Source organism: Aplidium turbinatum, chromosome 11 (assembly GCF_918807975.1).
Source record: "Aplidium turbinatum chromosome 11, kaAplTurb1.1, whole genome shotgun sequence".
Taxonomy (NCBI): Eukaryota; Metazoa; Chordata; class Ascidiacea; order Aplousobranchia; family Polyclinidae; genus Aplidium; species Aplidium turbinatum.
In genome coordinates, this window is record NC_137482.1 from 25018732 (window position 1) to 25030888 (window position 12157).

Here is a 12157-nt window from a genome sequence, read left to right on the forward strand (position 1 = left end):
AATAAGGCTGCTATGTGGCCTATGTCATCAAAACTTGCAATTTAAGAGAAATATCGGAATGATGCTCAAACAATTTGCGCTCGCTTTGTTTCCCTGTGCGCCACCACGTTTTCAGATGTCTACAAGTGAGCCATGAGATGGCGCAGCGGATATAAGGCGCTCGCTTTCCAATTATGCAATCCTGGTTCGACTCCTGGCTTAAGCTGCTTGTTGACAAACACCACTCACCTCTACCCAGGGTTGAATAATTTGGGTGGACCTAGTTGCTAAAGGAAAGGCGGCTGAGTGAAAGGAACTGGCCGGTACCCGGACATTTTGCCGAAAGGACATTTTGCCGAAAGACATTTTGCCGAAAGACATTTTGCCGAAAGGACATTTTGCCGAAAGCCATTTTGCTAAATGGACATTTTGCCGAAACTCATTTTTGTGTTATATGTATCGATATTCTCCACAATGACTTTTAGTCTATCGTTCACAACTTTAGTCCTTTCGGCAATTTGTCCATCGGCAAAATGTCTTTCGGCAAAATGTCCTTTCGGCAAAATGTCTTTCGGCAAAATGTCTTTCGGCAAAATGTCCTTTCGGCAAAATGTCCGTGCACGGAACTGGCCACCCTACTCTCGTTAATGACGAAGGCTTAGTGTAATGAGAATCTTATCTCTCATCGCCCCGATACTTAGATTCAAGTATGGGAATCACCTTTACGGGTGAGCCCTGAGGTAAACAAGAGGATATACTGTTCTGGAGTCTAAATAAATAAGCTCTTCGTATCAAAGGTGGACAAAGTGCAATGACTCCACGCCACACAAGGTGAGGCTCATTAACCCGCTTCTACATGTAATGTACTACAACGTTGCTCGAGTCTCGCCAAAGCAAAGATAATCAAGTACCATGCTCTCCAATTGCATAATTTCACAAGCTATAACAGATAATAAAATGAGAGTTTTTTATGCTATCCCAGAGAAATTAAAAAAGTACTTCTACAAATCTCAGCGGTATATTTCTGTAATAGACGGTTGAGGCAACCGAGTAAAAAATCCCATAACTGTTGATAGCCTAATAAGTGAAAAGATTATTGACAAAGTTGCTTTAGTGGTGGCAAAATTATTAGTTTATCAAAATAAAAAATATAAAGTTATGGAGCTATTTTGCTCCCTTTTCCCCGTTTTGATAGAATTCACCTTTATGGTTTCACAAGGTAACCGGTGATTGTGACTCATAGTGGAAAGTTATCGCATTCAGCGTTTGTTGGGCGCGACAGGAAATGGTTTGTGAAGAAACTTATTGAAGAGTTATATTTGTTTGGTTTAAAGTGGCAGCCCTGTGTCACCATGACGTCATTCATGTACTCACCCTCCTTGCTTGTGGAGCCAACCCCGCTTTGTCTTCTTCTGAAACTGAAACAAAAACAACAACTGTCTGCTTGGAAGGTCTTGAATTATTGTTGAATTAAGTAATGTTATAAAATACATCAAAAAACATTTGTACTTCCATGTTGGAACAATATTTCTCTTCAATTCCTCTTCTGCATGAATTCACACAAAAGTGTTCGCCTGGTTCTTTTCGTGCGACGCACTGACGTGACGACCAACGCAATTACGCAGAAAATACGTAAGACGACGTCAAGCAACTTGGCAAGCTAACCGTAATGGTGACTTCAAGTTTTCATCCAAGAAACTGTTCAAACCTTTACTGAGTGTTCTCCTTAAGGCGTCGCTGAAGTGGGGGTGGACAGTTGTGCACAGACGCTGGACTGGTTCAATGAATAGTCAAATGCTTCATTGACCCACGACCCAGCGTGGCAATTTCTAACATTATCACAATCTTGTCGACTTGACGGAGATGTACTAAAGTTCATAGATTTGCTATTATCCAGTTATCAAATAGTTGTTTAACTTTGCCACACTTCCTCGGTTGTCTGCAGCTGACAAAAATCCATATTTAACTTAAACTTGGCATTTAACATGATAAGAAACTTAAACTGCAAACATTTTTCGGCTATATATCTAACCTTTGCTAAGCCTTTAAAAAACTGGCTGAGATTAAATACGACATGACAGTGAAAATACATTATTGCCCAAAAAAACGGACATTCTCTGGGATTTCTTATTTAACGTTAACAGAGATGGGCAAGATCACCGATTTTGGTGATCTTGAAGATCAAGATCATCAAGAATACGTGATCTTGAAGATCAAGATCATTTTCAAGATCACTCTTATGTAGCCTACTTCAAAAAATGAAGTTTTTGATCAACAATATAGCAAAAAAATCTATGTCGTAGTTCGCATAGCATCACAATGTCACACCCAAGGCCGAGGGTAATTACAGTAGGCCTCCTGGTACTGAAAGTCACAAAATTTGCAATTAGTTTTATGACTTTTGTTTTTAAAAAAACACCTTTGAACTGCATCATTTTTCACCACATTTTTGTCAGGTTCATATTGAAAGCTTTTATTTGTGTTGCTGAGTATTTTCAACTTTCACCAGATTATATCAATGTTTATTGCACCATTTACCCATCTGGCAACCTTGATACTGTTGTCTGCATTATTAAAATGTTCTGCGGCCACATAAGCCGTTTCAAACAAAAATACAAAGCTATACAGAAAAGAGGCCGCATATGTTTTCACATTGAATAGATTTGTTTCTACTCAGACCCTAACCAATTCTTGCTTTGCTTGATTTACTGCAATAAACCGCTTTACATGACCAAAGTCGGCTATAAAGTTCATTTTTTAAAACCGCCTAAACATCTAAAATTGCATCAAAGAAAACAAAGATTTTTTTTAAATATACATAACATATTTGTGAAAAAAGTTTTTTTTATCATACTTCAACATAAGGTATATACGTAATTAAGTTGACTTATTAATTATGACAAACACAGAAAACTTTTTAAATTTTGAAAAGGCAACCTTGACCAAATTAGATTGAAACTTTGAATCGATTTTTCTTGGACACATATTATATTAACAGTGGAATGTTGGTCATTGGTGGAGCACGTCGTTTATGTGCAGACAGTTAGGTCCCTGCCGAATAAGGTGGGCACTCTGTGGAGTCAAGATATTTAGGTGCAGCTCCTGGTCATTTAGGTGCTATTCCCAGTAAAGTCTATTCATTATATTGAACAGAAAAATATGTAGTTTTGTTAATGCGAGTATCCTGCATTCATTTGTTGTTAGTTCAGGTTTGTATCGGCAAAAGCTTTATCAATAAATTATTCAAGCTTCCGAACATGGCTGAGTTTACTTCTATTAAGTTAACTAATAGCCTAACTACGCCAAACATCAGTAAAAACATACCGTGTATTCAAGCGGGTGGTAAGCTTGAGTGAAGAGTAACTTAGTCTTTCGTCAAACACCCGGAATAGGTTTAAAAACGATAAAACATAGCCTACCTTAACGCCGGTAAAAAATTTAGTATTTCCCGAATAGCACCTAAATGACTGGGCTGCACAGTGTGCAGCACCTAAATATCCCGACTCCTCAGCGCGCTCACCTATTTGGCAGGCATCTATAACTTCTTTTCTGCACTATCATAGCCGATGCGGCCTTTGATGAACTAGATCAGTGGTTCCCAAAGTGGGCGCCAGCGCCCCCCTGGGGGCGTTGGCGACCATGAAGGGGGCGCTGGTTATAAAGTGGGCGATTGGGGGGCGCTGAGAGTAAATCGGGGCAGTTACAAGAAGAGGATTGCAAAGCATTTTTGTCATGTTTCGCTTCAAAGAAATACAAAAGAAGACGGTGACTATAAGAGCTCCGTGGCAAATATTGTGGTAATTATGTGGGCAACCTCGCTTCGCATTGCCTTACAAGTTAGTTGAGGTCGTAACGTAACGCATAACGCATGATAATTTGAAGCACTGCGAAGCACTGCGCTGCAAGTGCGCTGCAGTGCGCTGCAAGCACTGCGATTACGCAAATCCGATCTTACACTCCGAGAGTATTTTGATCTAGCATTCGTCTTAATTTATCTTTGAAGACTGTCATCAAATCAGTGAATAAAATTAAAGCGCACGCTGTGAATACACGCTTTATTCAAACGATTGTGCAATGAGAACGATGAAGCTTTTGAGCGCTTACTACTCCACACCGAAGTACGATGGCTTTCCAAGAGAAATTGCCTTGCACGATTTTATTCCCTGATTGAAACTATTGTGAAATTTCTAAATAGTTGTGACCCTGGCCTTGCGAATGACGTCCTGGTTGTGAGAAATAATATCGCCTACTTGTCAGACATATTTTCCAAATTTAATGAATCAAAATTATCCCTTCAGGGTAACGAAATAAGCTCGTGTTGTATCAGCGAAATTTAGCCAGACGAGAATTTTTCCAATGCTCAAGCTTGCATCAACTTGATACCAGTGACAAAGGCATACCCGATGTTGATGTAGAGACGTACAGCAATCATCTTGAAGAAGTCCACAAAGGCATGGGAGTTCGATTCCAGGATGTATTCCAGTTAGAAATCCATGACTGGATAATCGACCCATTCTGTGATATTTCCGAATATGGAATTCTTGAGGAGGAACTGATAAAATTGCAAAGCGTTTTTGCACTCAAACCGAAGTTCAATATCTCGTATCAATCGTTCTGGCAACAGAACCAAATCAAAGAGAAATACCCTCACGTGCGGAATCGGGTCAAAGTTTTTATCATTGCCTTTCCCAGCTCATACTTCTTGGAGCGTGCTTTCAGTGCCGTAACAACGCTTCTGGATAACAAAAGAAACCGTCTTGGCATAGTCAGACGGGGAGACTTAAGATTGTTCCTATCCAAAGTGAAACCTGATATCAAGAGGCTGATCTGCACCAACCTCATCCGTCTCATTAGAATTGGTCTTTAAGTTGTAATGAATGGAGAATAACTTTGGTTTGACTTTTTTTTGTCAAAGGGGGCGTTTGATGCTCTGTTCGTTGTCCAGGGGGGCGCTAGTAAAAAAAAGTTTGGGAAACACTGAACTAGATGCTCAGTTCGTAAATTCTTCCAACTGTCTGCACCTAAATGACATGGACCCGACACTATTTACCACTATGCCACTAATCTAAAAATGCCTCTGCAGTATCTTGTAAGTAAACTTCAATTTTAAAGAGATCTTGATCTTACTGTTCTTCAAGATCAAGATCACACAAAACATAATGATCTTGGATCAAGATCATGCCTAGTTCTGAATGCAAATCAGTTTTTCTAACGCTTGACAAAGACGAGATGTGTAGCTGAAAATGTTTACATTATTTTATTCCTTCATCCTGTTAATTGCCATGTTGTTGCTTGCTTTTGATTGTTTATTGTTGAAAAAGGAACTTCTTTACCCAAACTGTGTTATTCCACCTGCTCTGCAGCACAAAACTCTAAGTTGCGTTGAATCAACATCTACAGACATTGGGGTAAAGTCAAATATTCAATCGCTTGACCTCGACATCTCACCTTAAATATTAAAACACTATTCCTGAATATTATATGAGGAACAAAAATGCATGCACCAAATAATCAGATAAGTTATGGCGCTATCATCCAGAGTCCACCATGCAGGAACAACAAGTCGGTAATTGGTCAGTTATTTGACATCTGAAAACTGCAAATTCACCTTTCCTGGGTTCTAAAAAATTGCAAACCAACTTGAAATCACAGAAGGCTTGGCCAACAGCAAGAAAGAGTTTTCTTGATTTTTAAACTTAATGATTCGTTTCGGCGAAGAAACTAAAGAAAGCGTTTCGTTGTGTAAACACTTCTCGAAAGTCATAAGGTTACTTTATTCAAACGTCGGCTAAACAAGTGTTCATTGTTCACATCACATTGACTAACATACAAAGCTACTTCGTGAAGTACAAATGCTTGGTGTTTAACAATTTTCAATATTCCGTATCACGAACCCTGTAGGCTACAAATTTCAAACTTTTGCACTTACGGTTGTTATGTTGAAAGGTGTTTGCATTTCATTGGTGGAACTGACTGATTGGTCATCCAATAGCTGTGCGTCGACTAGGTCAGCTGACCCAAACGAGCCACTGCTAGTGATCTTATTGTCACTGATCGACGTCGCTCTCTTGTGATGCTTATACGCGTCAGAGCCAATTGCTTCAAGACTCTCCTCACTAGAGCTATGAATCTGTAATATTTATTGTGTATTCATTCCATCATCGCAGCACGCCTATAATAAAAGTCGAAAGCAACAACACGGCTAACTTATGCGGCTTCGTTTGTCAGTGCAATTGATTGTATTAAGGTGATATCTAAGCTCTTAGTGAGGTTGTTTTGTTAATTTTCGATAAAACGTCGAAAATTAACCGATTAACGATTTCGTTGAAGTTTTCACGTCATAATGTTGGCCACCTTCCCAATAACATCTCAAGCTATGGTCCGGATGTTGTGAGCTTAAACATTTTGTATCATAAAAAGCAAGTTTTCAAGAAATAAAGAGAAAACGTCTCTAAAGAACCAAAGATAATTTACCAGACTCTTAAAGTCCCCTAGTTGCTACAAGAATAGTTTTGTTGATAAAAATAAACTTTCCGCATTATAAAATTTGCGAAATTATGAGAATCAGTTGAAAGACGTAGTTGAGTTAAACAACCGGCCAGTCTGTACCGTGTAGCCTGCACTATATATAAATTCCAGACAAGGAAGCGTAATATAAAAAAGTAAAAACGTGGTAGCCTAAGGTGGTAGCCTAAGGTAATGTTAGCTGCTAACCGTTGCTCGCTAACGATTTGGAATAATACTCTGTTTGTAGTCGCAAAAAGGTTTGAGAGGTGAATATCTTCACTCATTTGATACCTTGTATGATCAGACGAATACTAGGATTACAACATTTTTGACTCTCCAGGCCAACAATATAAACAGGTTGACAACAAACCTTCTAACGGATTGTTCCGCCATGCAACCTACACGACACAAATACTGTATATTTTCGTCTTTTTTATGGTTGGCTGAAAATGAGGGCTCGTTAAGGCATTGCAGGAATTGATTTATCCACGTTTTGAGAAAATAATCTTTCAAGTCTGAGACCTTATAGTTGCTTTCTGGGGCTCAGCGAATAAGGCGATTTAAGATCATACGATTCTCGTTTAAATCTCAGCTTCTAGTTGTTGAAAAACACAGTTCAACTCTATCTAGGGTGTAATAAATTAAGTAGGCGGATTTTCTGACGGAAGGGCGGCCGAGAAAAAGGAACTGGCCACCAACTCTCAAGCATTTGTTCTGTTTGTCAAGAACACCTTCTCAGATGAATGACAGGCAGAGGTGGGCATCCGCTACTTTAAAATTAGCGCACTACCCGCTACCAATCGATAAAAGTAGCGCGCTATCCTCTACTGCAGGGGTTCTTAAACTGGGGTCCGTGGATCCCCAAGGGGTCCGCGGACTAGTTTTATGGGGTCCATGAAGGCCCAATGGAAATCTTAGTGTATAATTTCAAAAATGGAATAAATTTTTCAAAAGAAAAGAGATTCAGTTCAAATAGCGCTGATGATTTCCAGTTTGGGGTTTCCATATAATTGTTATCGCATTGTAACCTAGGCCAGTGCTTCTTAAACGTTTTTAGTTTTGTTCACCCCTAGCATCTATCTCCAGATTTCATTCACCCTTGTCTCATGATATGACAAAACTATCTCTAACAGCACAAAATGACTTAGGTTGTTTCGATTTTTGTTAGAATCAACTCAAGCTAACTTTTACCATTGCAAATCTACAATTTCTGGAGTCCAGAGATATAAAGCTACAAAACACAGTCACCAAATTTTTGTACTTATACACTCAATGCAAACCAACTTGACTTTTACAATAACCAAAAACACACCAAAAAACAAGTTCAGTAGTCGATTTACTGCAGAAAATTGTTCACTGAACAGGTTGAATACCCGGAATATCTCTCCTGTTCGCAAGCTATCATCTATTTCTGACGGTTCACCCTTATTCACCCCTTTTGGTTGGTTCACCCCTTCAAAAATTTTATTCACCCTGGGGTGAACCATTCACCTGTTTAAGAAACACTGACCTAGGCTACTGTTTTTTGTTACGTAGCCTACGTTTATTAGGCTATGTCACTTTCCACATTTTTGATTTTGCCGCTTTTTGAACATTGTAAAAAATTTATTAGTTGCAGCTAAGCTAGACGTCAGCTAGGTTAGGGATTGTGAAAGGTTTATGCATATCCCCTTTTGGTAAAGAGAGCCATGGCTGCTATAATCCCTTTTGCGACTACATATTTATGTGAGTCAGGATTTTCATCCTTATGGTAACTATCAAAACAAAGAGTTAAAAGCGGTTTCGTGCAAAGGATGACAAGCGTGTTGCCACTGTTGCCCTATCAAAGACGAAGCCACAATTTCATGTTTTTATTGAAGACAAACAGAAGCATTCTTCACATTAATGAAATTAAATCGAAGATATTGAAAAACAATCTGCATTCGCTATTTCTTAAATTTAATAAAACATAAATTTTTCTACCTGAAATCAAATAGAGTTAGGCCTACTACTCTCTAAACCCTTGACAGCTTGTTTCACCGTAAAAGGAGGATCATCAGAAGGTCCTTATTCAAATAGAAATAAATTTTGTTACCAATTCATTTTAATTTATGTCCAATTCATGCTGATCAAAAAAGTTTCTCGGACTAGGCCATAAAGAGGGTCCATGCAAACAAAAATTTTTTTTAAAGGGTACGCGCTAAAAACAAAGTGACTGCCAAACCCCTGCTCTACTGCTACTCGTCGGGCTAAAGTTACCGCTACTGCTCCGGCTACTTTTATCTTAACTTAAGCTGACACAGGAAGTACTTTGTGACGTCAAAATGAATGATATCATTCGTTTAAACTGCAATTTCAAAGTCGCTAAAAAAAACTCGTTCTAGGTGAAATTTATTGTTACGCATCTTTCAACAACACGAGCAATTTAAAATGCGAGTTGCTGTCCTGTCCACTTTAGCTTCAGCTCGTCTTTTCCAGCGGAGAAAATCACTCCACCGCGGTGCTGGAAGGACTGGGATGTTGAATTTAATAAAGCGACGTTACAAATCCGTACCAGGGAAGCAGTCTGCCGTGATTTTGGTAAACCTAATATCCGCCATTTTGCCAAAAATGACTTTTTTGCATTTTTCTACTTTTGAAGACTTTATGCATCTCCTGACAAAACATTGTGCCCCAATGTAGTATGGTTTTCGAAATAATTGGTGAGTAAAATCTAACATATTCTAATCTGTGCAAGAATAATTTTCTGAAACCTAATATATTCATCTACTCCAATCAAGTAACAGGATATCGTCACGTGACAGGCAAAATTTTAAAGGGATACTAAAGGAAAAACCTGACTTGGCGATTATACACGTTCTTTGTGTTTAACATGCTACCATAAAATTCTTTCACTCAATTAAAACGTTTTGTTTCAGCAGTTTTGCGTTGTTCGATTCTTCAAGGGATACTAAAGGAAAAACCTGACAATTTTCAATAAAATTTTGCCCCATTGCGGTCTGATCAGCATTCCGAGCGTGCTTTTGTCAGAGCTTTCAAAACGAGAATGGGCTTGAACAGCGAAGCGTGCGACTGTACATTCTACGTCACTATGGACAAGCAATTAGCTGATCGAGCAATAATTATTACTGCGGGCGATTTAACTGATGTAGGCTATGTATGTATGTACATCAAAACATCAGATTTCAACATCAAAATATCAGACAGTTTGCTCAAAACATCAGATCTGATGTTAGTGTTAACGTGCCTTTTGTTATTGCTGTCGATAGTGACGTATTCTCGAGCAGTGTATGCACTTTTTGATCATTTTGAAAAAAATTAAAAATAAATGAAACATTGAACTTTGGGCCTTGCCTGTGCCATTGAAAACAAGTTTTTTTCGGTAATTTTTTTGGAAATATATTCTTGAATGTTCAGTTTACGCATTTTAATGCTTAATTCCTGTTTAAAAATTTCATTTAATATGCCTTTAACAACATTGCAACAGGCTACTTCACCACATCTTACATCTCTTGAGTTGCATGAAGCGGATTTAAAAGCGTTCGATAAAGTAGACTGGGCTAAAATGTTGTTAAGCACTAAGTAAGCTTAATTATGTAGGCTAGCCTAAAAATGTCCGTCCGAACACACTAGCTTTTCTTTTCATTAAATGCCGTATCATTTAGGTCTTGCCGATCAGTTTGATTTTTCGTAGCCTACTGGTGTACTGATGGCTTAGTTGACTTTACGATACGCTAAATAACTTAGCTTGCACACGATTAAGATTTTAAAGCAGAGGCCCGGGAGTACGCTACTCGGTGTGTTTGGTCATTTTTAATCAACCGTACCAGAAGCTGTGTAGTCAATGTAGTACGGTAGCCTTAAATGAAGGCATGGTTATCAAGTAGGCTATCAGCAACTGATTTTAAATCGGCGATAGCCTTTAACCTAGCAAGGTTCTGTGATATCAGCAAAGTTATCTACAGATTACAGTTGATACAAAAAAAATGATACACAGTTTTGGGAGAAATCCAGAGGCTTACCGGTACTTTAGGTTTGATTTATGCTTAGGCTACAAAGCCAACATTTAGCTTATATTAGGTTTTATCATACAAAAGCATAACATTAAATAAGCCAATAAGGCGGTTAAAGTCAACCTGGAGAGTATATATTAGATTTTATCATACAAACCTAATACATTTTTTTATAACTAGTTATCTGGCAAAACCAAATATACGCCATGTTTTAATAAACAAACAAAAACCTGGCTCAAATTTTCTTCTTAAAAATTTGTTTGGTTGTCCGTTCCAGCCTTATAAAAGTCAACTTCGAGTGCTTTACCTTGGTAATTTTACAGCTATAAATACAAAAAGTCGTTTATCTCGAAAACGGCGGATACTAGGTTCTGCCAAATCACGGCAGCTCAAGGACTTGCTTCTGTCTGAAAAATAAGGCTCCACGATTGACCTTACTTTTCGTACGACGTTTCATGCGATGGCACCAACACACTAAAAATTTCATCCTCGGACTCGTGACTGGTGTTGGTGTCACTCTTGTCGGTATCAACGTGGCTTGATGTTTCCCGCAATAGTCGGATGATTTCTGTTTTGATTTTTTCACGCATTGTTTCCATAAAAAATCTCCAAAAACGAGTCATTTTTGTGACTTTAATTGGAAAGTAGCGGGTAGTGGGAATGTGACTGAAAGAAATGGAGCGCCTCTCCATTAACGCTACATTGACAAAAAGTAGCGCTGCTACTCTTACAAAAATGTAGCGGCGCCAGTAGCGTGCTACTGCTCATCTAACAGGTTTGCTAGAATGCGACGTTGCAAACAATCAGCCCAAATGTAGCTGACAGAGGTAGTCATAGGATATCGCAACACAAGGCAATAAAGATGCAACACACAAAGTCATAGATGGTAGATGTAAGAAGCAAATCGATCAAGCTTGCTTTAAAAATTTTTATAGACAACATATAAATATTTTAAACAAACCATTGAATATTTTTGAAGATATACTGCAATATATAAACACTGGTTTTACAATGATACTATGACTGGACTATGTTATGATTAACCAGAGGTTCAGAAATGCAGTAAAACAAGTTAAAAGGTATCCAGGATGTGACATAATGTCTGACCACAATCCAGTTGTTATGAAAATCCAAATAAAGTTAAAAAGAGTGAAAAGAACAAATATGTCAGAACATATGGACATGAACATGCTTAAAAATGAACAATATCGAGAGAAATTCAGTATTACAGTAGACAATAAGTTTGAATTATTACAGCAAACAGAAATTCCTCCAGTAATTACACAAGAAACTATTGATAGAAGTTGGAATGAAATTAAAGAAACCTTAAATGATGCAGCTACTGACATTCTACCATCAAAGAGGAAAAATATTGGTTAGGGCGTTGTTAGCGCGTTGGGCTTGCAGTCGAGAGCCTGCATGTTCGACTCCAGCCACCCGCACTTGCTGTGTTTCTCTGGGCAAGAAACTTTACGATAATTGCCTCTACCCAGTGATCGATTAGGCAGCCTTGGATTACGGAAAAGATACTTGACTTAATGCAACAGAGAAAGAAAAACAAATTAGTTAATCACAAGAAATATAAAGCTTTAAATAAGGAAATATCCCAATTATGCAAAGATGCTAAACAAAGGTGGTGGGAAAATCAATGCAGTGAAATAGAACAACTAGAAACATCT

The 12157-nt window shown here is 38.3% G+C and overlaps 1 protein-coding gene across 1 annotated transcript in view; it reads right to left on the reverse strand.

The window, feature by feature from the left end:
- LOC145780355 (arf-GAP with Rho-GAP domain, ANK repeat and PH domain-containing protein 1-like) overlaps nucleotides 1-12157 on the reverse strand; it is a 72576-nt gene that overhangs the window by 51656 nt on the left and 8763 nt on the right. The window contains exons 4-5 of the mRNA XM_082592056.1: nucleotides 5909-6109; nucleotides 1354-1397 (exon numbers count right to left, since the gene is read on the reverse strand). Of these exons, the coding sequence (XP_082448182.1) occupies nucleotides 1354-1397; nucleotides 5909-6109 (245 nt within the window). The remainder of the gene's footprint in view (nucleotides 1-1353; nucleotides 1398-5908; nucleotides 6110-12157) is intronic.